We start from the raw sequence: 26,892 nt of genomic DNA, 5'->3' as shown, positions 1-26,892 counted from the left end.
CGTCTTTATAACAAGTAGTTTTGAGGAAGTTGAATACGTTGGCTAGATCTGTGAGAGATAGGTTTTTGAAGAACAACCATGGCAGGGTTCTATGGGAAAGGATGGGTGTAAGAGCTGATGCAGGTTTGGCGTGGTTGTTATTCTGTCAGATCGTCTGTATTTTTCCACTGAAGAAGAAGTTGATGGCATTGTGCTTTTCAGTGGAATGAAGAATAGGTGGGTCTGACAGAGGGTTGATTTAGTGCTTGATTGCCTTGAAAAGTGTTATTTTGGTGACTTCATGAATGGTTTAGTCTAGTATTTTGCTTCAGATGATGCAATGGGCTATTTGCATGTTGTGCAGAGGGATTTCAATTTCATGAGGTGCTTGTGAGATCTACTTTTTTACATTTTCCTTCCTGTCAGTGGACATATCAATTATTGTCAGCAAGGTCTTTAGAGTACCTAGGTGCTGAAGGCTTTGGTGGTTTGATGCATAGATGTACACATAGTTTTCCAAAAAAGTGTTGAAGTTACTTAGAAGGGGTCAGACATGGAGTTGATAGGGTGAGGTATGAGTTCAAGCAATATGTTGTCTAATGGAGAAGTCTTTATGGAGCTGAAGCTTTTGTCTTCTCTTTTGGGTTGACCTTGGTTTGATGGTAGGAAGTTGAGTACGGAGATAGGTGTGGAGAAGTAATCAGTCTAGTCCAATGGTATGGGTGGCTTGCATTGGATTGTTGGAGATGTGGATAAGACAAGGTTGAGGATGTGGCCAATGGATGTGTTGATTGTGTAACATTCTGTACCATGTTGAGCGGGCCGATCACTTTGGAGATAGTGTCTTGTTTTTTTAAGCTTGTATTGTCTGGTGATCAGCGTCAAACAAGAATAAGGTGTGGGCTTGATGAATAGATGAGTTGGTGAGGAAATCTGTTCTGCCCAGGGAGGCCTGTAGATGATGAAAATCAGAGTAAATGGTTACAACACAAATAACTACAATTATCATACTGCATTAGTAATTCTGGCAAAAGAGTTCTGCTGTATATTTGAGAGTACTATGTCCAGGAGGTGAGTGTTTTTAGTAGCCCACGAGTGCCAACTAAAAGGCATATCTGTGCTGTTGGGAAGCATGTGCACAGTTAATGATGATGATGATGATGATGATTTGAGCCTTGTATAGCGCAACTTTGCCCGAAGGCGTCAAGGCGCTGTTCTGTCCTAGGTTTTCTATTGGAAGTTGTGTTTGTGTTGTTTCTCAGCGGTTAGTTTTGTTTTGAGAGCTATAATACTCAAATACATGACACATCTGTGCTGTGTTGAAAATATGTATACCTAGGGCCTTATTTATGAAGGCCTTGCGCTACCGGTGCGTCACTTTTTCCCATGTTAAAAGTGACGCACCGGCGGCGCAAGGCCTTCATAAATAAGGCCCCTAATGTTTATCTAATGTTGTTTCTCAGTGAGCAATGGTGTTGTGAGAACAGCTATATTCAACTTTGCTGCCCTGTCTTAAAGTTTCAGTCCTAGATAGCTGAGCGGGAGCCTTGCAGGTACTCTTATTACATTTCCTACTGCTTTACAATGAGTGAGGTGCATTGACAGAAAACTGTAAAGTACACTCGTAGTGAGATAAGGAAGGGTTCGTTTGTTGTTCATAAAACATTACTCACTGTGTTGGCGTGGGTTTCCTCGGCACCCCATGAAAGATTTGGACTATTTCATGAGTGACCCTTAAAACCTGTTTAAAACCAGTGGATTTCCGGTCAGTATATTTGAACCTTGGCTTCAAATTACACAATGTTGTCTCCTTTAATAAAAAAAAATGACTTGGGGAAGCGATCTGGCTAGCTTTGTGAAATTCAAGGTGACGCCCTAACAGTTTCAACGTTTACCTGCGGCTACTTCTACCCACACAGGTAAATGCAATCAAATACAGCTCACGCATTCTTTTTACATGGTTCCATACTAGCAAAAACAAACCGGTAATATTCAAGAAAGAAAATAAAGAAACGCAAGAAGACGAATATTAAAAGGGGTTGTAAATTTTTTTATGCTTCTGAGTTAATAATTAAAAGATAAATTACGACACAGGTTAGTAAACAGCTCTAGCCTGCCAAATGATTGTAGCATAGTCTAAAGAGTCAGAAAACGGGAGTGCTGTTTAATCTCAGCGCAGCACAGCGTCTCACAGAGCCTGCAAGCTGCACACAGCTTTCCATTCTGTGCTGAGCCGCCATGGAGTGGCTCGAGCTGCTGCTGCTGGTCGCAGTGTTTCTGTCCTTCCTGTTTTGGCGCGCAGCCCGTCCCAGCAGATTCCCTCCCGGACCATTGGCTTTGCCTGTCATTGGAAACCTACTGCAGTTTAACTTTAATGACCCGATGAAGGACTTCGACACAGTAAGTATGCTCTGCCTCGCTTCATCAACACGTGGTCAATGTGTGGGAAGGGTTCAATGGGCCTAGTGCAAGCAAAGAAAGTGAGCTTTAGTGGTGCAGAAGGTGCTTCACCCTCCTGGGCCATGGTGCCGCTGCACCTACTGCACTATTGATATCTACGCCCCTGAACACAGAACAGATCATGGTGCAGAGTCAATAGCGTTGCTCACTGGGGTGGGGGCAAGAGAACTGGATGAAAATCATTTGCATTCATCCTAAAATGTCTAAATAAGATTTTTTGCTGAGCATATGTGGGATAATTATCAGTGCATAGCAAGGGTGTGAGCTTTAGTTACCTTAGGGCATGAAGTATAGTTACTTGAGATAACTATAACTGGTGAATTTCTGTGCTATGTTGAGTTTAAAACGTTTTGTGTGTTACTGAACATTTCACCCAACTTTAAAGTCAATTTAAACTTTGTTTTTTTCAGTGAACTTCTAGTTTTTTTTAATGCAAAGTAACATTTTATTACCATATTTAAATTCCATTCGCCGCCATGCATGGACCTGCGGCCAACTCGCACAGGTAGCCAGCCCCATGTTGCACAGTTGGCCACAGTGCCTGGCCTGCGGGCAGGCCCTGTGGCCAGCTCCACCACAGCCAACCCCACACTGTACACAGCCCACGGCCATACGCTGTGGCTACCCCATCCACAGGTAGCCAACGCCAGGCTGCACATAGCCTTCGGCAGTGCGCAGCAATCGGGTGGGAACAGGGCCTGACCTGTGGGCAACCCATCCGGAGGCAATCAGCGACACATTGCACAGGGTCTTTGGCTGTGTGCAGTAAAGACCTGATGGCAGCCAACCTCCCTATAGTGTGCCAACCCCACGTCATGCACAGCCTATAGCAACACAGTATAGGGTTGGTGTTATAATCCCAAGAGAATTCTGTTTATATTTTATGTAACAGGATGTGAAGAATGTACACGGGGGTAGCACCATACGTGTATTGTTAGGTGCTCCTTTATTATTGTTATCCTCCACTTGGTACCTTCCTCCTACCCCTCCCTTTTATTCCCTATTGGAACGTTCCTCTGTCCCTGAAGGCTGCCTTGGAATGTTGACAGTGGGCAGATGTTAGACGGGGACCTGGGGGGTCGGCCGAGGACAGGGGGAGAGGCCTCCGGTGAGGGCCGTCTCCAGCTATCGTACAGACAAGTAACTCCCCCCCCCCACAGATGGACACCACACAAGGATGAGGTCAACACTCTTTATATACGATTCTTGAAGCAAGGTTATCAGCGATACAGTGAGGTCGAGACACGAGGGTCCTCTCAATTCTAGTCTCTGAGGGGAAAAGGGTAGCGGGACAGTCTTGGTACCGGTCCGGTACGGAGGTGGTAAGATGGATAGCTCACAATCCTCGAGCTCGGAGTCCTGGAAGGTCGGGCCGCGGCAGCACCGGCAGGCTAGGATGATAGTGTCACTTGAGAAGGGCCGCGTCAGCGTCAGCAGGCAAAGACGATGGTTCACACAAGGATGGGCCCCGGCAGCGCCAGCAGGTCCCGACGAAGGTGTAGGTTGCAGAGGGCCGCGGCAGCGCCAGCCGGCAAAGACGATGGTTCACACAAGGATGGGCCGCGGCAGCGCCAGCAGGTCCCGACGAAGGTGTAGGTTGCAGAGGGCTGCGGCAGCGCCAGCAGGCAGGAACGAGGGTTCACGAGGGTGGGCCGCGGCAGCGCCAGCAGGTCCCGACGAAGGTGTAGGTTGCAGAGGGCCGCGGCAGCGCCAGCAGGCAGGAACGATGATTCACAAGGCAGGGCTGCGGCAGCGCCAGCAGTCCGTCAAGGATGAGTTCTTCTAGGTGTCTCTCGACTCCAGGATACAACTGCCTTCCTGCTCTGGAGCTGCCCCAGTTATAGGTCTGGTGCCCTTTGATGTCCGGACCCTCGCACTTGGAGGTCGGGAGGTCCGGGATGAGGGAGTCCAGACACCCAGCAGGGGGGTGGAGCCAGTGCCCGGGGAGGCTGGGGGTGATCGGCACCTGGCGGGGGAGAGCCATCGACACTCTCTTCTCCCATTGACCTGCCAAGTGGTCTCATCACCTCCTGGGTGGATGGTGGTGCCTCGATGTCGGGCCTGGCCAGGCCCAGGGCTGGGGTCGAGCTGAGGCCACGCGGCCTCGTGGCGCAGTGTCCAAGATGGCGGCTGGGCCGGGGCAATGCTGCTGATGACGGCCCGGGCCAGCCGATGTCGGGGTGTTCGGGGGCAGGTGTCCCGTTGGAGCGGGCTGTGGGTTGCTTCTGTGGATTGCCGGGGTGGTTCTTCTGGTGACACCGGTAGAGCCGGTGCTCGGGCTTTATCATGCGGGGGAGGGAGCGGCCCCTTCACGAGGCCTGTCCAACAGCAGACTGAACGTGAAGAGAGAATGTGAAGAAGCTTCCTGTTACCCTGGTGGCGTAGTGGAGGCCGTGAATAAAATAAGACTTTTCCAGAACTGTATCTGGCATCCTTTTTAACAGTTGGCCTTCAGGCCCCAGGGACCCTGTAGGAGAGTAGGGTCTGCTTCCCATGGTTACCCCCACTTTTTGCTGTGATTCTCTGGTTTTCTCGACTTTAGTCTGGCTGTGGCCTTGCTAATCAGGCCCACAGCCTAGCTGTTCTCTCTCTAAATTGATACCATGTACTTTAGGTACATACCAGATTGGTTACTGGGTCACTGTAATGGCTGGATTTTCTGAGTAGGTGGGATCAGCCCCCAGGGGCCCCTCCAACACAGCCAGAACGTACTCACCTTCCCTCCTCAGGACCACCTATCCAGGCACCTGGTACCTACCTGAGGATGGGGAACTCGCAATATACAAGCTCATATTATTAAAAACACCACTAAATCTATAGGGATACTAAGAATACTCACTGATTACTAGGGATATCCATACCCTACACCACACTTATTTACATCAGTTGGTCTCGCGGCCACCCTGACCCAGACCGTTCTACCCTAGGGCAGATATGACACACAATCCGGTGCGTCTACACACGGGCCTGCAGAACCCAATGCTCCCTTTTCCAAAGTGTTTGCAATCCTGCAAAACTACACACTAGTTTGACTACCTAGTGCTCTCATTTACTCAAGCCACAATCCAGTGGGTATCCACACTGGTCTCCCACCCAGTGTTCTCACTAACGCCGCATATCAACGACGACCACATTCCTATGAACACCTATACATATATATATATATTGGGAAGTCTCTTCACTAAGGGTCTGCTACTACAATATTAGGAGTTAGCCAATTAATATCGTGTGTTCCCTATTCTCGGCATCATAGGTCCACTCACTCCCTATTTATGTGATCACCACTTACCTGATTGGGATTACTCATCCATTCACGTACCTAGTAACTACCTAGGAGCTTTGTTCACCTGGATTGAACTAGAATACAAGGGGACACGTGCCAGTTTTCTACAAACTGGGGGTTGTTTTATTATAACAATATAAACATTTACACAGATCTGACAAAGACTATAGGTAGAACACACCGCTGAAAGAGAAAAGATTAAACATAACAGGAACACTCCGCTGAAAGGGAAAAGATTAGACATAAAGTGTAAGTGTAACTAATGTGATGAAAACAATATCACCTGATTAGTGTGAAGTCTTGTTCTAGCTGTCATCTGGGTTCCTCTCTCGTCTGTGCCTTGGCTCATCTCAGACTCCCTCTCTCTCCTGCACTCTTGGGTACACCTCTGCGCTGATCACGTTGCACTGGACTCCTCTCCCCCACGAACTGTCTTCACCTTCCAACTTCAATCTTAATGGTTCCTGCTGCTCTGATCACCGTTCATTCCACTAGCTTATTCACTCTGTCTCTGAGCCAATGTCCAATTAACTCCATCTGCTCCCATAGGTTAGTCCACAATCTCTCCTCTGTCTCTTCTAAAAGGCATTACTTCAGACTCCAGCTATTCACACCTCCTCCTGATAAGCAACTGCTTCTGACTGCTTCCTTCAGTTCCAGCTCACTATTCAACTCAGCTCTTCTCCAGCTTGAACCCTCTCTGCTTGACTCCCTCTCTGCTTGACTCCCTCTGCTCGACTCTCTGGCTGACTGACTGACTCCGCCTCTGCACTTCACTGATATAGAATGCTGTTTCCTCATGGAAAGTTCCAGCCAGCAGCTTCCTCCCACCAATCCCATGCACCAGGCTCCTTGCGCTAGACGCTCCCACAGTGACCAGTCTGCTTGTTTCGTCTAGAGACCTGAGCCCGGGAACAATTCCTGATTAGATTCAGCTCTGGCCGGTTCTCTCCGGTCCGCTTAGGGCGAACAACAGTTATAACTATAAACTTTGCCTTTGCCCTGAAAAGCCTCTCAGCTTCATCAAGATGGAGTCCCTCTAGCTCTAGGCCTGTAGGCCTGAAAGGGGTGAAATGCTCCTTAGCTCTGTCAGAATACCTACATAAACCATACCAATATGTCTAATATGTCAAAGCCAATAGGCAATAGACAGGTTAAAGTCAAGAATAAAGGCATATTAAGCAGCTATCCTCTTCTAGGTCTGAAAAAAGGGCTTAAAAGGGCCAACACAGGCTAAGAATACCTATACTAGATGCGAGCAAGACTAATGATCTATATCACTGCTAAATAAAGCCAAAAACTCTGCCATTACAGTCACCCTTGTGAGTCCCTGTATAGTGTACTCTACGTACACAGGGCATAGGTGCACCCTAGGCCTACCAGGGGCGGCAGCATGTATTGTGCCACCCCTGGTTTGCCTTCCAAACTGACACCACTGGTCTGTTCACACAGCCTGGGTAAGGTGGTGTACCCTTACTTAGATATAGTATACCTATATCTACATACCTATATAGACACATATACACCTATAAGTCACTCCTATGGCAGACCTCGACAATCCTGGAGGTAGAGTGCTTGGTTTTATGTGAGAGGGTGCCCTAGCATGAGCTGAACCCCTCTGCAACTTTCGTAACCATCTCCTTATAGCTGTTCTATGATATAGCCATACCATATACTCTTAAGTGCATTATAATCCCCGCGGTGAATGCTAACTTCGGTTTGGCTTTATCAAAACATGTTGTGTAAGGTGTCAAACACTTTGGAATACTACTCCCCCCCCCCACCAGTCCTGGTGGCAGGGGTAGCATTCCACCCTTCTAGAGGGGGAAGACATGTAGTTACTGGTAAACCCGGTTAAAGTTAAACAGGACCTCAGCATCACAAAATGGATGCTGCTGCCACAGACATGAGTCTGCCCTCCTGCTGCTGGACGAAACTCCGGCAGGGGAGGCCTGGACAATAGGTTTCCTGTCCAAGGAGGTGCTGGCACCTCTCCAGACAGGCTTTTGTGTATTGGGACAGGGAGGGCTGCATTCAGTGAATGCTTTCCAGACACTGCCTGGGGCACACTAGGTTCTCCATGCATTTCCCAGTTCAAACCGGTTGCTGGGGCACTCTGCCCCAGCTCTGGCGTAAAACTGGACAAAGGGAAAGGGGTGTAACCACCCCCTTCCCAGGTATTTGTATTTGTATTTGTATTTATTTATTTGTAAAGCGCTAACATTCATCCTGAGAGGACATCACGGCGCTGAAGAACATTGCAAGTGATTTGGCATCGGCTCTGTTTGAAAATTATTGATCTGACCTGGGGAAGAGGAATGTTTTCAGTTGTTTCTTAAATGAGACAAAGCAGTCATTTGTTCTAATTGTAGGGGGTAGCTCGTTCCACTTTGTTGCCGCAATGTGAGAGAAGGCCCGCTCTCCCATCCTGACAGTACGAGCTCGGGTGATGACTGCTCTTCCTAACGTCATAGATCGTAGGTGTCTAGAAGGTTTATGAAATCTGACCCTGTCATGTAGGATGGTGGGGCCTGTGCCGTGGAGTACCTTATAAGAAATGCACAACAGCTTAAAGATGGCTCGTTGCCGCATTGGGAGCCAATGAAGTTCACGCATGCAACTTTTAGCTGAATCAAATTTTCTTTTGTTGCAGATGGCTTTGGCAGCGGCATTCTGAACCAGCTGTAATTTAGAAAAGAGATAATCCGCCATACCTACAAACAGAGAATTACCGTAGTCCAGCGTACTCATCAGTAGTGACTGGACTAAGGTTTTCCTGCAATCCGTTGGCACCCAGGGGAAGACACGTCTAAGCAACTTCAGAAGTCCAAAGCTCCTTCCACAAGTTGTAGAAACATGGGATTTCATGGATAAATCCCTATCCAGTATTATACCTAAGTTTTTTGCTTTAGCAGTGGGGTTGGGAGGTAAACCCAAGTCACTTGGCCACCAGCTGTTATCCCAGGCCTGTGTGCCTCTGCCGAACAGTAAGATTTCGGATTTGTCGGCGTTTAGTCTAAGACAGTGGTCCTGCATCCAAGTTGCTAATTCGGTCAAACAGTTCGTCAGTCTAGTTTTGGAGTCATCATTTCCATCAATGGTGACCATCAGCTGAGTGTCATCAGCATAGGAGCACATTTCTACGCCCCACTTTTTGCCAATGTTTGCCAGCGAGGAGACGAATACGTTAAACAAAGTTGGGCTCAATGACGCCCCCTGGGGAACTCCATATTTTATGAGTCGTGGAGGGGATGTGTAGTCACCCAAACGTACTGATTGGGTTCGATCCGCTAGGAACGATTGTAGCCATCCCAATGCTTTGCCCAGTATTCCTTTCTCTGCCAGGATGTTCAACAGTTGGTTGTGGGGTACAGTATCAAAAGCCGCTGATAGATCAAGAAGTCCACCCATCGGAGGGACCTTAAAGGCAGTCCAGCCCCTAAACTTAGTATAAGTATAGGAACCCAGTCCCTAGGACTTTAGATTACCCTGGACGAAATTCTGAAACATATATCCTGGACCTTCCACATTCCATTTCGACTGGAAGATGGAAGACATCTCCCTTGTGGTCAAGGAGTGACCACCCTGTTCAAACAGTCACCAACAGCAACATTGCTGGTCTGCATTTTCAAGGCTTTCGCCGGATCCCGAAGAATCTGCAACACAGGACACGGACTTCCAGACACCTCTGACCCAACCTTCGATCACAGCAAAGCTGAGACCCGTGGCGGACACAAGAGATGAGGGACCGGAACTCCTAGACATCCTGCATTTTGCAAGCTGCACTCACTTCACGAGGTAACTCAAAGTTGTGCACTAGGATGCTTGAAACCCCAGACCCGAGCACCATTTGCACTGAAGCTCAGAGGCCCCCACTCCACGAGTGTCCCGCTTTTGCATTTCAGCTTGACGCGTCTTCCTGGTTCCTGGTCCGTTGGCTAGTGAGCACCTGGAAGACTTCCTTTTAAATCTAACTTGCTTTCCTGGTTGCTCCAGGCGTGTTCCAGTTTCCCTACAAAGGAGAAGCGCCCCAGACCTTGCTGGGCTGCAACAAAGCCAATCTTGACATCCTGCATGGGTTGCGTTTGCCAAGGCTTGTTGGCTCCAATCCAGATACCGACACCGCAGTCAACTAGATCCTTTATGGGCCAGCTCGAATCCAGCTCTTGGTTGTCATCGATACCTCCTGGACCTCGTGGCTGTAGAGACAAGCTTCACCTTTTCACGTGAAATCACCCGACATTGGCTGGCAGCTTTCCATCGCCATCCTGGTCACTGGCAAGTGACTCAGACTCTGTCCCTTCTGCTTTCAGGTTCTTCAGATCTTCAATACACCCTTGGATCCACCTGGACACTTTTCCTCTGGTTGCCTGCAGCACTTCTTTGCAGCTTTCAATTGAAATCAACGACGAAACCCAACATCAAAAGACACCTATGCACCCGGCTTCCGTGGGTGAGGTAACACGAGTACTCTGGTAGTCTTGAGGGTATTGGCCCTCCTAGTGTCTAAGTCTAAAAGAGGGTTTCATCGTAGTCCATCCGGAAGTATCCTTAAACTGTAAAATTGTAACTTGTTTGTTTCCCATAAAAAGTCTATGGTACCCCGCGGCTGTGTTTAGACACTGCACGCGTCTCCGTGGGCCTCCTACTTCCTAACCTTTGGTTGTTTGGAGTAGCCCCACCGATTCCACAGGCCCCAGGCCTGTTTTCTAATTCTCACGTGCTTCTTATACCACTATTTTAGTATATGGTTTGTGAGGCCCCTAGGGCAAAACGTATACTGTGCAACTTATCGTATGCTAATGAAGTAACTAGTATTGTACTTTTACCTCTGACCTCATAAAGAGTGCAAAGGGGTTGTGTTTAGAATAAATACATATATATTTGATATATACCTTTTGTGGTGTCCTTTTATTTGGTATTCAAGGGATTATACTTGGTAAAACAACATGCTTAATGTGCTCGCTGAAGTCTTAGCCTGATGACTGCTGGTCCATGCTACCACTAGGATAGCTTTCTATAAGGTTGCCTTTACAGCCACCATCAATAAGGGTCGATTAGACTGGTGCAATATGCCCACTAGAACTAGTTGACATCATATGCCAGGCTAACTTCTCACAGACCCCATCCCATGGGACCAAAATATATATATATTTTAACCCCTTAACTGCTGGGCCTTCCCCCCCAGTGCTGAACCCTTTTTGGCTATTTGGGGTAGCATGCGCTTAGGCCCCTGTAACTTTTTGTCCACATAAGGTATCCACGTCAACTTTGCGCCCTTTTCTATTAGCATCCTAAGGATTCTAAAGGGTACCCAGGGTTTGTGGATTGCCCTGGAGGGGACCCAGAAATTAGCCAAAATACATCAAAATGTTGGGTTTTTGATGAAAAATTGGAAAAAAGTGCTGAAGAAGAAAGCGTCTGTTTTTTCCCTGCAAATGGTATCAATAAAGCGTTTGCAGTGATAAAATCACAATTTCCCCAGCTTTCAGGAACAGGCATATTTTTGTTAGAAAACCAAAATTTTCGCTCTTTCCTGTAGGATTAGAAGGTGCTTGGTTCTTCTTCAGAAGCTAAGGCCGTTTTGGAGCGTACTTCAATCCGGAGACTAGCACCCTCTAATCCACCCATCCGCCCCCCCAGAGCGACCCAGACTTTGGCGCCATGGCCTCAGTATCCGAGCCGTTTTGTATTTACGCAGCTCTTTTTCTCCACGATGACTATGTGCCCGTCACAGTGGACAAAATCAATGCCCTGATTAAGGCGGCAGGAGTGTCGGTGGAACCTTTCTGGCCTGGTCTCTTTGCAAATGCTCTTGCTAACATTGACATCGGAAGCCTGATCTGCAATGTAGGAGCCGGTGGTGGAGGTGCCCCTGCAGCTTGTGCTGCAGTTGCTGCAACAACTGCTGCTGCTCCTGCTGAGGACAAGAAGAAAGAGGAGGAAAAGAAGGAAGAGCCTGAAGAATATGATGATGACACGGGCTTTGGTCTTTTTGACTAAATGGACATTAATCAGACTTTTAATAAAGTTAAAAAACAAAAAAGAAAACCAACATTTGCTACACAGTTTTGGCAGTTTAGTGGGAGATAGCCTATTTCTTCGATTTTTTGTGCTTGAAATCTCCTTTCAGTTAATAATGGATCCCAGAAAGCTATACATTTTTTAAATATAGACAACATTCTGAATTCAGCAAGGGGTCATTTGTGTAGACCCTTCAAGGTTTTTCTATATAAAGTAATCGTTCAATTTAAAACATTTTGAAAATAAGTTGAAAAAAACTGCTATTTGAGTCTACATTTTCACCTGTAACTTCTTCTAAGTATGACACATTTTTACAAGCAATATACTGTTATGTCCACTGCAGCCTTATGGTTGCAGGGGTATATAGGACTTGTAGGTTCACCAAGAATCCGAAGTGCCCAGAGCCAATAACTTAGCTGCACCTTGCTATGGTTTTTCATTGTTTACTGGGTATACAGCAATTCACTTGGTAAAATACAATTTTTGAAAAATAGGTGTTAAGAAAAACTATGTATTCCCAAAATGGGAAAAACAAATGGAGTTTAGAAGCAGTGTGTATTTGCACAACTCCATATATGTGGGTACCTATACCAGCATGTGAATTAAAAGGCATTTTTGAACATTAATTCTTTTTTAAACACTGTCTTACATTTGGAAGGGATAAATGCATAGAAAGTAAATTGGCAAGAACACTTGTTCTACTATTCTGTGTTTCTCCAAGTCTCCTGGTAAAAATGGTACCTTACTTGTGTGGGTAGGCATAGTGCCCACGACAAGACATGGCCCAAAATGCAACATGGGCACATCATTTTTTTTGAGTGAAAATTCACCCTTTTTTTTACAGTGTGCCTAGCTTCTCGTTTTTGGACCCTACCTCTACCAGCACCTAGGAAAACCTACCAAAACTATACATGTTTTAAAACTAGTAAGGGGAATCCAGTATGGGGTGACTTGTCTGGCTCGCCCTAGGTACTGTTACCCAGAATCCCTTGAAAACCTTAAACTTTGTAAAACAAAAAAAACATTTTCCTCACATTTCTGTTGTGGAAAGTTCGGGAATCTGCGTGGGGTCCACAAACTTCCACCCAAACCGCAATCCCCAAAGTCTCTCTATAACAACAGTACCTCACATGTGTGGGTAGGCCTAGTGCCTGCAACAGGAAAGGGCCCAAAATGCAACGTGGAGACACCACATTTTTACAGTCAAAATGGACCCTTTTTTTGCAAAGTGCCTAGCTGTAGATTTTGAACCTTAGCTCTGCCGGCACCTTGGGAAGCCTAGCACACCTATACATTTCTGAAAACTAGACACCCGGGGGAGTGCAAGGGAGGTATGGCTTGCGTGGACCCCCCAACTTTTCCTACCCAGAATCCCCTGCAAACCTCAAATTTAGCAGAAGAAAATCACTTTTTTTCTCAAATGTATGTGTGGGAAGGTAGTGGGATCACCGAGCTGAAATTTCCTACCTCCCAGAGGGGCATATTACCAAGGCTGGCGATATTGGATTATTGCCGCTTTAGCAGCCAGTTTCGGCCGCTACGCAGCTATAATTCCATTGCTCTATTAGCAAGCTGTCGCTAACTGATGTTAGCAACAGCTTTGAGGCGAAAGCGAGCGATTTGGGGCCCGCTTTGCATGTTAGCTATATTTATCGCTAATGACATGCAAAGTGGGCGTACCCAAACTGTTAGCGACTGAAAACAGTTGCTAACATTGCTATCGCCTATTAGCATGGCAGGCGTAGCGATCGATATATTCGCGCTAAGCGCGAATATCTCCAAAACCTAACGCCTGCTCAGACCAGTTCTTAGCCATTATATCCAATGGGAGGTGGATATAATGGCTAAGACCCTGTTAGCGATAATGCGTGAATATCGCTGTATTCTCAGCGATATTCACGGATTCACGGATTTCGCCGCTATCGCCGGAAATGTTATCGCTTTTGAGATAAACGTTGCTAATAGCACGTTATCTCAGCGATAAAATCCAGCAATGCTTGGCGATAGGAAAATTGTCGCTAAGCATATTTAGCGATAATTTTCACAAGTTGTTGGTAATATGCCCCAGAGTTTCCCCAGGTCTCCGATTAAAATGGTACCTCACTCGTGTGGGTTCGCTCATGTACCCGCGACAGGCAAGGGTCCAAAACGTATTGAGGAGACATCATAATTGCCTATCACAAAAGGACCTGGTTTTGCAAGGGGGGTCACCAGGGTTTTTGGCCCTGTGCTGGGCGGCCATCTAGGGAAACCTACCAAACCAACACATTTCTGAAAACTAGACACCCGGGGAAGTCCAGGAAGGTATAGCTTGCATGGATCCCCCAACGTGTTCTTAGCCCCATGTGTCTGTCCTCATCAGAGTCCTGACTAATCCTGTTTAATTGTCATGAGACCCTATACTAATGCCTTCCATCTCTAGGTACTTCAAGCTTGAGAACACATTTCTGTCATGTGCTGTCAATGCTCTCACTGTGCTAAAACCAACTCCTTCCAGTTTGTGAATGCAAGTTGGGGGGTGCCCGAGTATGCTGCAAAGCCATTCCTCAAGCTGAGCAAGCATATCTACCTTTGAAACTAAGGCAAGCATGCTGGAAATTTTCAAAAGTTTTCTAAAGAGAACATCATAAACTATGAAGAATGGTTGAATGTGAAACACGGGTACTCCGTGACAATGTGGCGTATGTTCTGTCCACCAGTATAGGCAGCTGGGGGTCTATAATGCACTTGTTAATTGGCGAACAGAACAACTACCATGTTCTGAAAGCAGATAAAGGTGTTGTGAAGTCCATGATTTCCTAAAGTAGAGGAAAAAATATTCTGCATCTGCTTGCATAGTGAAGGAGTGGCCCACGGACAGTAGGTATCCATTCACACCAATTGAAAGGTTTACCTATTGGCAGCTCCACCTCGGTCAATTTCCCAGTATTTTGCTTTAGTATGATACAACATAAAGCAAGTAGGAAAACAGAAGGCAGGCTTACTTGGGCACTGGGGACAGTTAACATGAGTCTCCTGCCTCTTTTCCTGCATCGAGCACACTTTACAACAACGACATGGTCACTCCTTTTTGGGTGTTGCAGTAATTTTATTAGCAAAGTGTCGCTCCTGCAGCCTTGTCATGTCCTCCAGAACACATGAGGGGGGGGCTGCTGCTTCTGTAGCAGTGAGAATTTCAATCACAGACAACTGAGTCTTCCTGTGGTGGTCTGACAATAGACAACATAAGCATTGTATGTTGCCATCAGGATCAAGTGAGTAAACAGTTTTTTATACCAAGTGCTGGTTTTACGACCCGCATTGTTTGATTTAAGAACCTATTTGTTCTTGTCCACTCCGCCCATGTACGAGTATACAGGTGGGCTTATGGACTTCGGCCATCTGACTCCAAACAGTGACAGGGGAAGTGCTCTCAGCATGGAATGTACTGAGCACATACATGTCAAGCCTATCTAAGAACTTGACTGCTAGCAGTTCGTTGGAATGCAACGCAGTGCTCTGGGATTTCTGGAGCTTCTTGCAAACAAGCTCCTGCAGGAATCCTTTGCGGCGACAACAAATTGTACCGTAAGCCACGTGCCAGCTTTGTAGAGCTCACTGAACAGCTTTACTCCTGTATAGAAATTGTCCACATAAAGGTTAAGACCTTTTGTGAAAAAGTAGCTGGACAAGCTAATGCAAAGGAGATGATGGACGGAGTGTTGAACATTGCAAGCACTCACCCCCAGTCAACTGATCTGCATTTAATCCATCATCATTTTTTAGCTCACTCTGCCACCCCAGTTCAGACATGGCCATATGCAAATCAGTCTGACCCTCTGCCTCATGGGAACAGTCCAGCCCGAACTGCCAAGCCATGTCTTCCCTGGACCAGAAACAATCCTGGGACTGGTTTCTGGCTAATCAGCCGTCATCAGCCAGGCTTGCTTGAATCCAGTGGCAAAGTGAGCAAGGGATCCAAGTCTGGGCATACCCTGCCACCTAAGGGTGAAGAAAGCAAAACCAAAGGGGATGATGGACGGAGTGTTGAATACTGCAAGCACTCACCCCCAGTCAACTGATCTGGGTTTAATCCATCATCATTCTTTTGCTCACTCCGCCACCCCAGTTCCGACATGGCCATATACAAATCAGTCTGACACTGTGTCTCATGGGAACAGTCCAGCCGGAACTGCCAAGCCAGATCAGTTGACTGGGGGTGAGTGCTTGCAATGTTCAACACTCCATCCATCATCCCCTTTGGTTTTGCTTTGTTCGCCCTAAGTTTGCAGGGTATGCCCAGACGTGGGTCCCTCGCTCACTTTGCCACTGGATTCAAGCTAGCCTGGCTGATGACGGCTGATTAGCCAGAAAGCAGTCCCCGAATGCTTGTTTCCGGTCCAGGGAAGACATGGCTTGGCAGTTCGGGCTGGACTGTTCCCATGAGGCACAGGGTCAGACTGATTTCCATATGGCCATGTCTGAACTGGGGCGGCAGAGTGAGCTAAAGAATGATGATGGATTAAACCCAGATAAGTTGACTGGGGGTGAGTGCTTAAAATGTTCAACACTCTGTCCATCATCCCCTTTGGTTTTGCTTAGTTGCACAAGCTCCCATACGATCTTTCCTATGAACCCTAGCGTGGGAGGGAAACCCACAGGGTTAAGAGTTGTGCCCTTCCCTGTATACACTTTCAAGCTGTACACATAGCCAGTCGAGCTCTCACACAACATGTGCAGCTTGGTGCCATAGCGAGCACTTTTGCTCGGAATGTACTGCCTGAACAGCAGCCGCCCTTTATACAAAATCAAGGGCTCATCAATGGATATATTTTTTCCATGAGTATAAACCTCTGGAAACCTGGCAGACAAATGTTCCACCAAAATCCAAATTTTGAACAACCTGTCATGGTCTGGATGGTCCCGGGGCAATGCAGCAGAATTGTCATTGAAATGCAGCCTGCGTTGCAAAAGCAAAAAACGATCTCTGCTCATGTATGGTATGTATGGTGCGAAGATAGGGGTTAACCAGTAGGATAGGAAGGTTGTTTTATGCACTACCCCCATTTTATGCGTGAGGCCCAAAAATATCTTCACCTCCACTAAAGAAGTGGGAGTACACTTGTGTGCCCTAGAATGAGGCCCAAGAGTGCCTCCATGCTCCCTCAGAAATTGATTGTCATGCAAATGTGCTTGCTGCACAATTTCCTCCAGGAAGTCAACATCCAAAAAGAGATGGAAGTAGTCAATTGGCAAAAAATTAACCGTATCAACTTTACATCCAGCGTCACCAGTGAAAATCGGAATTTGGGGCTGAACTAAATTAGGAGGCTGCCAATATAGTGCTCCGTCTGTGCTTGCAGCCGCACGTGCCTGCTCTCTGGGTTGCATTAACCTGCTACTAGTGTCCCGCTGCACAGACTGTGCTGGCAAAGGGACAACACGACTGACATTGTCTCCTTCAGGTTCGCTGAAAGATGAGTCATTGGATGGAATTGCGCAGACTGAAAAATCACTCCCAGATTCTGCTCCATTGTCCTCTTCCTCAGATGCTATCTCAGTATCTGCTGTCTCTGTCTCTGATCCTGCCTCAGAGCTGGGAGATCCAGACTTGGGGCCTGGGTAGCATTCATCCAACAATACAACATCTCTATTAGCGCCTAAGACTATCCTTTTAAAACACTATCGTACCTAGAAGGCAGATAGGTAGGTGGTTTCAAAGTGTAGGTGGGTGTGTCTGTGAGTGAAGTGTTTAACAGTCAGTAATGATGAAGTCATTCAATCAATCAATCACGGCATTTATAAAGCGCGCTACTCACCCGGGAGGGTCTCAAGGCGCTGGGGGAGGGGGAACGCTACTGCTCGAACAGCCAGGTCTTGAGCTGCTTTGTGAAGGAGAGATGGTCCTGGGTTCGCCGAAGGTGGGTGGGGAGGGTGTTCCAGGTCTTGGCTGCCAGGTAGTAGAAGGATCTTCCTCCGGCTGTGGCTTTGCGGATGCGTGGTACGGTGGCGAGGGCATGGCTGGTTGATCGTAGCTGGCGGGTGGGCGTGTAGAAGGTCATGCGGTCGTTGAGGTCCCTGGGGCCCAGGTCGTGGAGAGCCTTGTGTGCGTGGGTGAGGAGTCTGAACGTGAACCTCTTGCTGACGGGGAGCCAGTGCAGGTCTTTCAGGTGTCCGGTGATGTGGCTGTGTCGGGGATGTCAAGGATGAGTCGTGCGGAGGCGTTCTGGATGCGCTGGAGTCTTTTTTGAGGTTTGGCTGTGGTTCCGGTGTAGAGGGTGTTCCCGTAGTCGAGGCGGCTGGTGACGAGTGCCTGGGTGACGGTCTTCCTGGTTTCAGTGGGGATCCATCTGAAGATCTTGCGGAGCATGCGCAGGGTGTTGAAGCATGAAGATGATATGGCGTTGACTTGTCTGGCCATCGACAGGGAGGAGTCCAGGATGAAGCCCAGGTTGCGTGCGTGGTTTGTTGGCTTGGGAGCGGTGCCCAGGGCCGGGGGCCACCAGGAGTTGTCCCAGGCGGAGGGTGATGATCCCAGGATGAGGACTTCCGTCTTGTCTGAGTTCAGTTTGAGGCGGCTGTTCCTCAACCAGTCGGCGACGTCTTTCATCCCTTCGTGTAGGTTGGCTCTGGCGGTGGTGGGGTCGTTGGTGAGAGAGAGGATCAGCTGTGTGTCGTCGGCGTAGGAGATGATGTTGAGGTTGTGTTGGCGTGCGATGGCTGCGAGGGGGCTCATGTAGACGTTGAAGAGGGTTGGACTGAGGGAAGATCCTTGTGGTACGCCGCAGATGACTTTGGTGGCCTCGGATCTGAACGGGGGGAGGCGGACTCTCTGGGTTCTTCCAGCGAGGAACGAGATGATCCACTCCAGTGCTTTCTCTCGGATCCCGATGTTGCTGAGGCGCTTCACTAGGGTGCAGTGGCAGACGGTGTCGAACGCCGCAGAGAGGTCCAAAAGGATGAGGGCCGCTGTTTCCCCGTTGTCGATCAGGGTTCTGATGTCAACGGTGGCTGCGATTAGGGCGGTCTCGGTGCTGTGGTTGGCCCGGAACCCAGACTGCGAGGGGTCGAGGGATCCGTTCGTCTCGAGGAAGGCGGCAAGCTGTCTGTTGACGGTCTTCTCGAAGACTTTGGCCGGAAAGGGAAGGAGCGAGATGGGACGGTAGTTCTTGAGGTCGGTGGGGCCCGCCGTTGGTTTCTTCAGGAGGGTGGTCAGCTCGGCGCGCTTCCAGCTCTCCGGGAAGGTGGCGGTGTGGAAGGAGGAGTTGATGATGTCCCGGAGATGGGGTGCGATGATGGCGTCGGATTTGTTGAAGACGTGGTGTGGGCAGGGGTCGGTTGGTGATCCGGAGTGGATGGAGTTCATCGTACGGGTGGTGTCTTCGGTGCTGATCGGGGTCCAGTTGCGGAGGGTTGTGGTGGCGGGCGTTGGTTCAGTGATAGGGTGCGTGGTCTGTGCGTCGAAGCTGTTGTGTGTGTCGGCGATCTTGCTGTGGTAGAACGCGGCGAGTGAGTTGCAGAGGTCTTGCGAGGGAGAGATGTTGTTGTTTCCAGCGCTGGGGTTGGAGAACTCTTTGACGATGCTGAAAAGTTCCTTGCTGTCGAGGTCACCTTACCTTTCCTATGTGAAATATGTACGCTCTCCAAAAAAGACTAAGAAAGAGAGAAAAACAGTATTACTTTACCTTGCTACATACCCATCATCGCAGCCTTTAGCGCTGGTGGAAGCCAGTGCGACAATCATTTTGGTGCCCTCCCATGACTTACAATAAATATCTGTCATTCAGCGCCAAGATGCCTACGGGTGAACGTTTGCTTTACAATTGCACACTATGACCTCCTTTGATTCTCTCACTACCATCCAGCAAACGTGTCCCTCATCTCTCCTTAGCCCCTCTCTCACATACATTTCATCTGTTTCAAAGTGTTTCTAATGCGTGGCTTTACTAATCCACTTAGCTATCCACATAATACAGATCTGTTCTTTCCAATATACCCTCTGCATTACTTTATGGCGTCAGAACTGCCACTAGAGAAAAATGTGAGATATCTCTATCTAGCAGGAAATTAATGTTTTACTCTGCAGCAGTACCACACTTTACTGCTTTTCATATAACTTCAAAGAGGCTCATTATTGTTCTTTCACAATCTCATAATTTCAGCACTGAGAAATCTCTCTGTAAGTATATATATATATGTATATGTTTATGTATATATATATATATCCGGGGAGACTTAGGTATTTTACCGATTGGTGCAAAGTCCGCATTGACTGCCCCTGCCCCGCCTGTGTTCCTGTGGAGCTGGAAGTTGCGGAGCAAGGGGACCAAGGGAGCCGGCCGTGGATGTTCCTCAACTTGGATGTGCATACAACCTACCTGTAACCAGCGCGAACCCATTGTTTTGCCTCACTCCGCCACACCACCCACCCAGGCTGGACGTTACTGTGCCTGCTGGGATCTGTAGTTTATTCATCCACAACAAACTGCTATGGGTGTGACAACTTCATTAGGGGGAGGAGCAGCGAGCGCTGGACAGTATTTTACACAGGTGGGGATTGATGGGTGTGTTCTGTGTTGGGCGCTGAGGAAGGCTGTCAAAGCCGAAATGCATTCGCCACCGCTGCCAGAAGAAGAATAAATACGAGCAGGCTTCTCAGAAAACCCCTTTGGCCTCTGAGTCTCTCTTGCCGGGAGGGACTGTTTCCACGATATATATATATATATTTATATATATTTCAAGGATTTTCCGATCTTTACCAGACTCGCAAATGCTGCAGAAACGGATACGGACCCAAATTTTGTGCTCGTGTAGTTTTTATTGCTTGTGCTTCAAATCGCCATGATGCGTTTCGCGCTGCCCAGAGCGCTTGATCACATGACACAGTCAATTCTTAGGATATTGGTTTAAATAAGCACCTTTAGCAGTCACATGATTTAGCCTACAACTCGTATGGATATAGAAGAGTTACTCTGTTTAAAAAACTACAAAAAGTTTCTTATGTTGCAAAATGAATTAATACATAATAAACATACAGGCTAAAACATATAAAATTTGAAATACTTTATGTGCAAATCCAATCTTCCTACAAGAACAAGTATAAAAAAGTGCAAAACAAAGTGTTTGTTAAAATCAACATTTTCTTCTTTTTCTGAAAAAGCAGCTTTCAGGTTACATTATTTCTGTTTTTGTATTTTTCTGTTTTTAGGAATTCTTTATCTTTTTTTGTCATTTGTTTGTGAGCAGGAGCAAACTAAACTCGAAAAGTGACACCGGAGCCCCGATGTTAATTCTGCCACCTTGTTATTAATAAAGTGCATCGTGCTTTAGCAGCAACTGGTGGGTGTAGTATCTGATGATCTTATATCGGTATAAATACCATCTGAATCCATATGAATGAATATTGGGATAGGGATATGTATGCGATCTGCATAATTTCTTGTAAATGGGCCTAATAGACCTCCTCCTATATATGTTTTTATCATAAATACACTGTCAATGATTCATAATTACGCCAGAAAAATAAAAACCTTAGATTAGTTAAATATTGGCTAAAATTAATTCATTCTCGTTATATCTAATTTATATGTAAAAATATAAAAGAGATTCTATTATAAAACATGAATTATAAATAAATATTTATTAATAAATATTTAAAACCCATAAAAAATTATTACATTATATATATCTTCGTCTCCCTAAAATTCATATTCATTACTGTATGACCCATTTGATTGTGACCTGAAAGACATGTAAACAGATCCTCTGTAATGTTTAGACCCGAAGGTTGTTTTGTATTTAGTTCTATTATATACCGGGTCTCGACGCAGCGTAATTTCTCCTCTCTATTGCCGCCTGTCTACTTGCAGGGACACAATCTATTACAAAGTATTTGAGCTCACTGCTTTTGGAATCATGTTTGGCTTTGAAGTGACTTGCCACTGGATAAGTGTTGTCTTGATTGCATATTGCTCTAAGGTGTTGTAGAATTCTTTTATGGACGGGGAGCTTGGTGCTCCCCATATAGAGCAAGTTGCATGGGCAGGACAAAACATAAACTGCATACTCCGTTTTAGACGTGAGTAGCTTGTTGATCTTATCCTCCTTCAAATCAAATGGTGAAAGATAAGTGGTTTTATTCACAGCTTGTAAACATGCTTAATATATATATTGATGAATCTTTGCGAAATTTTCCAAACTTATGGCCCGCTCCGGTCTGCTCCTCTCTTGAAAGTTTCGGGGTGATTTGGCAAGTGAGGCCCGAGAAAAAAGGGGGTCCCAAAATGTGTTTTCTCTATGTTAATTCCCATAGGAAACTTTAGACACGGCTACAGCCCGACCTGCTGAACGGAATTACACCAAATTTGGCAAAAAGATAGCCCTTGGTTCGGAAAGAACTCTTTTTGTTAAATGGTCTAAATCCGTTCAGTAGTTCCTGAGAAATAAAAAAAAAAGAGGTAAAAAAATGCATTTCCCATAGCAAACTTTAGACACCGCTACAGCTCGAACTGCTGAACAGATTTACACCAAATTTGGCATGAAGGTAGCCCTTGCCTCAGAAAGAACTCTTTTTCTTAAATGGTGTAAATCTGTTCAGTAGTTGCTGACAAAATCAAAAAATAAAAGTTTCAATATATGGAGGCGCAGTGGATCCGCTCACCCTGCCGATCACGAGTTGTATTTTAATCTGCTGTGAACACTTCAAACCAGGAAGTGTTGGCATCCATCTTGTGCCTCTGTAGAACCGAGGCAAAAGAAAACAGAAAAACTAAGGCGCAAAACAAGAAAAGGGGGCAGGGTAGAAACACCCTGACCCCTTAGGCCTGCTCAGGGCCCAAAAAAGCTTTTTTTTTTTTTTTAAATTGTGAGATCAATCTTGTTTCAGATATTGTAGCTCCGGCGATCCAGGAGGTGATTAATACCTCTCTTTCAGCTGGGGTAGTCCCTCTCCATTGGAAACAGGCAAGAGTAAAGGCGTTATTGAAGAAGCCTAATCTCAACCCTGATGACTGGGACAACTATCGCCCTATCTCCCTGCTGCCTACAATCAGTAAACTCACTGAAAAATATGTAAAATCTCTGATATCCAGCCATTTAGAAAATAACAACTTATTATATCCAACCCAGACCGGATTCAGGCGCAAACAAGGCACTGAAACGGCTCTTGTGGCAGTAATCGAGGAAGCAAGAAAGATTGTGGATGGAGGTAGCTGTGCAGCCATACTGTTATTAGACCTCAGTGCGGCCTTTGACACCGTTAATCATTCTATTCTGATTCAAAGGATGAATGATGTGGGTGTCAATGGGACCGCACTGAAATGGCTGCAATCCTTCCTTTCCGAGCGGACTTTCTCAGTATTTGAGGATGACATCTGCTCCCCTCCTATACATCTTCACTGTGGCGTTCCCCAGGGTTCATCCCTCAGCCCGACCTTATTTAATATTTATATGAGGCCTCTCGCTGAGGTGGTGCTACCATGGGGGATGCAACTAGTGACGTACGCTGATGATACGCAGCTTATCATCACTCTTTCTGGGCAGATGTCGACCTATGGCAATCTTTCCTCCTGCCTTAGCAAAGTCCGTGAGTGGATGGATGACTCTTTCCTGAAACTTAACGGAACAAAGAGGGAGATCATGATGCTTGGGCATGATGCTCCCTCCGCGGTGGACGGCTGGTGGCCTACCACTTTGGGCCAACCTCCCCCCCAAAAGAGAAAATTAAAAGTCTAGGGGTATGGTTGGACCCAGCATTTAATTTTTGGGTGCAAGCCCAGAAAGTAGCAGCTACCTGTTACGCCCTGATGAGATCACTTAGAAAAATCATTGAACTGCTCCCATTTGAAGCAAGGCGGATACTAGTCCAGGCCCTGGTTTTAACACGCCTGGACTACTCAAATGCAGTATATTTAGGGGCCCCACTAGGGACACTCAGGGTTCTACAGACTGTACAGAACTGTGCAGCCCGGATGCTTCTACAGACATCACGTAGAACTTCTGCAAAGCCAGCGCTCCGGCAACTTCATTGGCTGCCGGTACAACAAAGGGTCGAATTCAAGGCTATGACCATTGTCCATAAAGCCTTAACTAAGACAGGACCTGATCTTATTCAACCTTTGATTTGCCGCTAACAAACGAATAGGACTCTTAGATCCAGCAGCAAGAACTTTCTGGCAGTCCCACGAATAAGGAGAAGTCGCATGGGTGGCAGACGTTTTTCTGTTCAGTCAGCCAAACTTGGAACAACCTGCCCGACCCTATTCGGATGGAGGAGAACCATCTTAGGTTTAGGAATATGCTGAAAGCCTTCCTATTTCCCTAATCTCACCGGGGATGAATTGGACCACTGCAGCGCTGGGATGCCTCCGGGTAACCATGCGCTATACAAATGAGTAGTCTTTTATTCAAGAGATGCTGTAATAAGGTTCAGGAGGCCGTTTAGTAGAATAAGCATTTCTTTATTTCAAGCGAAACTGCACCCACGACCAGACGCTCCCGGCACATACCAGGATGTCAGACAACTGATTAATGTTGTCAGAATCCTGGCATGCCGGTTTCAATACCAGATCGCGGAACACTCTTTAAAAGATTACATTACATCAGTGAGCATCCTCGAGCCAGGTTTCTGGCACGAGGATGCCACTCATTAAGAATACTACAACTTCTTCCTCCTCACAAGAAACTAAATGCAAAAGACAATAAAAAAATAATACACAACAAATGAAACAAGACATTCAATGGGTGAAGTAAAATAAGCAAACTAATCTCAGAAAATAAATGATCTATGTTTAAAGACAAAACATAGTCATTAAATCTCGAAGGCAACCTTTTACAATAAAATTTCAAATCTCATGATGAAGAACCTGCATTAAGATTGGTTGCAACAGAACTGGTATCAGACACATGTTCCGGACTGGAATGTGAAATGGGAACCAAAGTGGAAGAGGGACTTCCACCACCCTTTTTTACCAAGAAAGGCTGAGCCTTTACTGATACCAGTGATGTGCACAGGAGAAGAACAATTTGAAGACCCCTTAGAAACTTTCTTAGGATTCTTAATGAGAACCCAACTACCAACTTTAAGCTGTGTTGAAATAAAATGTTTACCATCATCATGAAGTGATTTCATAAGATTTTGTTTTTGAAAAACTCTAGATGCTACTTCCTTTTTACAATGAGAGTTTTTAACATGTTTGTTAGTTAACCAATTTAGAAACAAATTAGTGTGAGCAGCTCTACCTCTTAAACTTGAAAATGGTGAAACACCTGTGGTGCAATGAGGAGAAATATTGTAAGACCATAGTTTTGCATCAAGAAAGTCTTGAACATCATGTTGAGAGGAAATAGCAGTTTGAATAGCATCTTTAACTAATCTATTAGCTCTTTCAACCAAACCGTTAGAGGTTGACAAGTAAAGATCCACTTTAAAGTGTTTTACATCACAATCAGTAAGAAAAGAAAAGCACTTTTGAGAAATGAAATGGGTGTCATTATCTGAAACTAAGGTTGAGAAATAGAGGGAGAAGGAGGATAAACAAAACTAGGTCGGCCTCCAGTTACATGTAGCAAAAGAACAGGAACCCAGGGTGATGGATTCAGAGACCTAGTTTGTGTGTTATGGTTACTGCATGATTTATGTCAGTGTTTACCAGAAGAAAGAAAAATTTCTTTCTAGAGTCCCCTCACTCACCGGGGTTTCCCCACGGTGACATGCTTCATCATTGGGGCCATCCCAGTTCTCTACGAAAAGGGGCGTGCTGTGACTAGAGAACTACGCAGGAGCATTATATTTGTAAAAATACTATGTGTGGTGTAGAGTGATGTGGTGGTGGAGTGGGTGTATGTGGATTAATAATACAATGCTAGTGGGCCTCAACACATTTTATTCTGCTCCTAGTTTGGTATATTAAAATGGGGGTGACACTGCTATTTAACCTGTAATTTGGCCAAATCAGTGTTTTATGGTCAACATGTTTCAAGCTCCCCAAGCTTTTCATCAGGACCATACAGGGTCCAGCCCTGTATATACCACTCCTATATTCAAATGAATAGGATTAGTGAGATTATTTTTTATGCGCTGCTAAATTTAAAACATGAGTGTTATACATACGATTTGTACCTTAAAGATGTTTCTGTAAAAGACAAGGACACATAGTTAGTGGCAAAAGTCCCCTCCTTAAGAGCGAGGGGGTCACACATATGATTCACATTTTTTCTAGGGTGGCGGTGTCCCTTGTGCACCTTATTGGCGCGTGCAGGCTCTCAAGTCCAGGGCATGTAGAAACAAGCGATGTGAGGTTTGTGGTTTGTGAATTCACACATATAAACAACACAGGACATAATGTGACTATAGACAAGACACACAACACCTATATCAATTTTCATCATGGTAAAAGCATATTTACATGTATTGGTGCTTAATAGCACTTCATGGTCTCTGGCGGGGGCGGGATCACCTCATGGAAGCATTGCTGTTGGTTTTAAAAGAAATTGTCAAAATAGCATTTTCACGAGGAAATCGCGTATTTGCAGAGAGTATGGGACCCTCGCTTTGATCAGGAAGTGATCGTTATAGCCTGCTCTTTGTGCAAAAAGTACTTACTTCCTTATCAGGGAAACTGCTCGGCATTACCTACTCGTTCCCCTCCGGACCGCATATTGTCGGTGGTAGGGTGGACGGTGTATTTGAGGTTGCCGCGTTTCCGGGTTTGGGAGATTAGTGAGAACTAGACTGCTCAATGCTTCGCGGCCATTTTAGGAGGACGTTTGCTTAGCAGAACAGTTCAAGGGTTGATGATTTACGCGGAAAACCACTTGTTGGGCCGTAATTTCAGTTGCTTATGGGAAAAAAATCAATTTACATTCATTATCTCGTGTCAAGCTTTCGTTATTTTATATTTAGAAACTCGTAAATGAAAAACGAAAATTTGTTCGTTTTCTATATGATGGGGTTTCTATTAATGTCGGTCTGCATCCCTATGGTAACTTGAGCCCTTATTCCATTCCAAGTTATCAGGGAATTGGTATGCCATCCGATTTTCCATTATTTTCGATGGTAACCCAGGTGATACATGTCTTGTGTTATTCAGAATCATTTAGTTTGGTAGTGCATGCCACGCTAGTCTCTAAATGCACCCCAGGGAATGTCGTCGTTTAACCCATGGGTG

The 26,892-nt window shown here is 46.2% G+C and overlaps 1 protein-coding gene and 1 pseudogene across 2 annotated transcripts in view; both read left to right on the top strand.

The window, feature by feature from the left end:
- The first annotated feature begins 2,105 nt into the window (after window positions 1–2,105).
- Window positions 2,106–26,892, top strand: part of LOC147673876 (cytochrome P450 2D6-like) — a 429,037-nt gene continuing 404,250 nt past the window's right edge. The window contains exon 1 of one of the 2 annotated variants that reach the window (XM_086947757.1): window positions 2,106–2,379. In XM_086947757.1, coding sequence (XP_086803883.1) covers window positions 2,218–2,379 — 162 coding nt within the window. In that variant the 5' untranslated portion in view covers window positions 2,106–2,217. The remainder of the gene's footprint in view (window positions 2,380–26,892) is intronic. The other variant, XM_086947756.1, reaches the window with a different exon arrangement.
- LOC147673877 (large ribosomal subunit protein P1 pseudogene) lies at window positions 11,387–11,762 on the top strand (annotated as a pseudogene).

This window comes from Lissotriton vulgaris, chromosome 12, assembly GCF_964263255.1.
Source record: "Lissotriton vulgaris chromosome 12, aLisVul1.2, whole genome shotgun sequence".
Classification (NCBI taxonomy): Eukaryota; Metazoa; Chordata; class Amphibia; order Caudata; family Salamandridae; genus Lissotriton; species Lissotriton vulgaris.
This window is presented reverse-complemented; position numbering and strand designations above follow the sequence as displayed.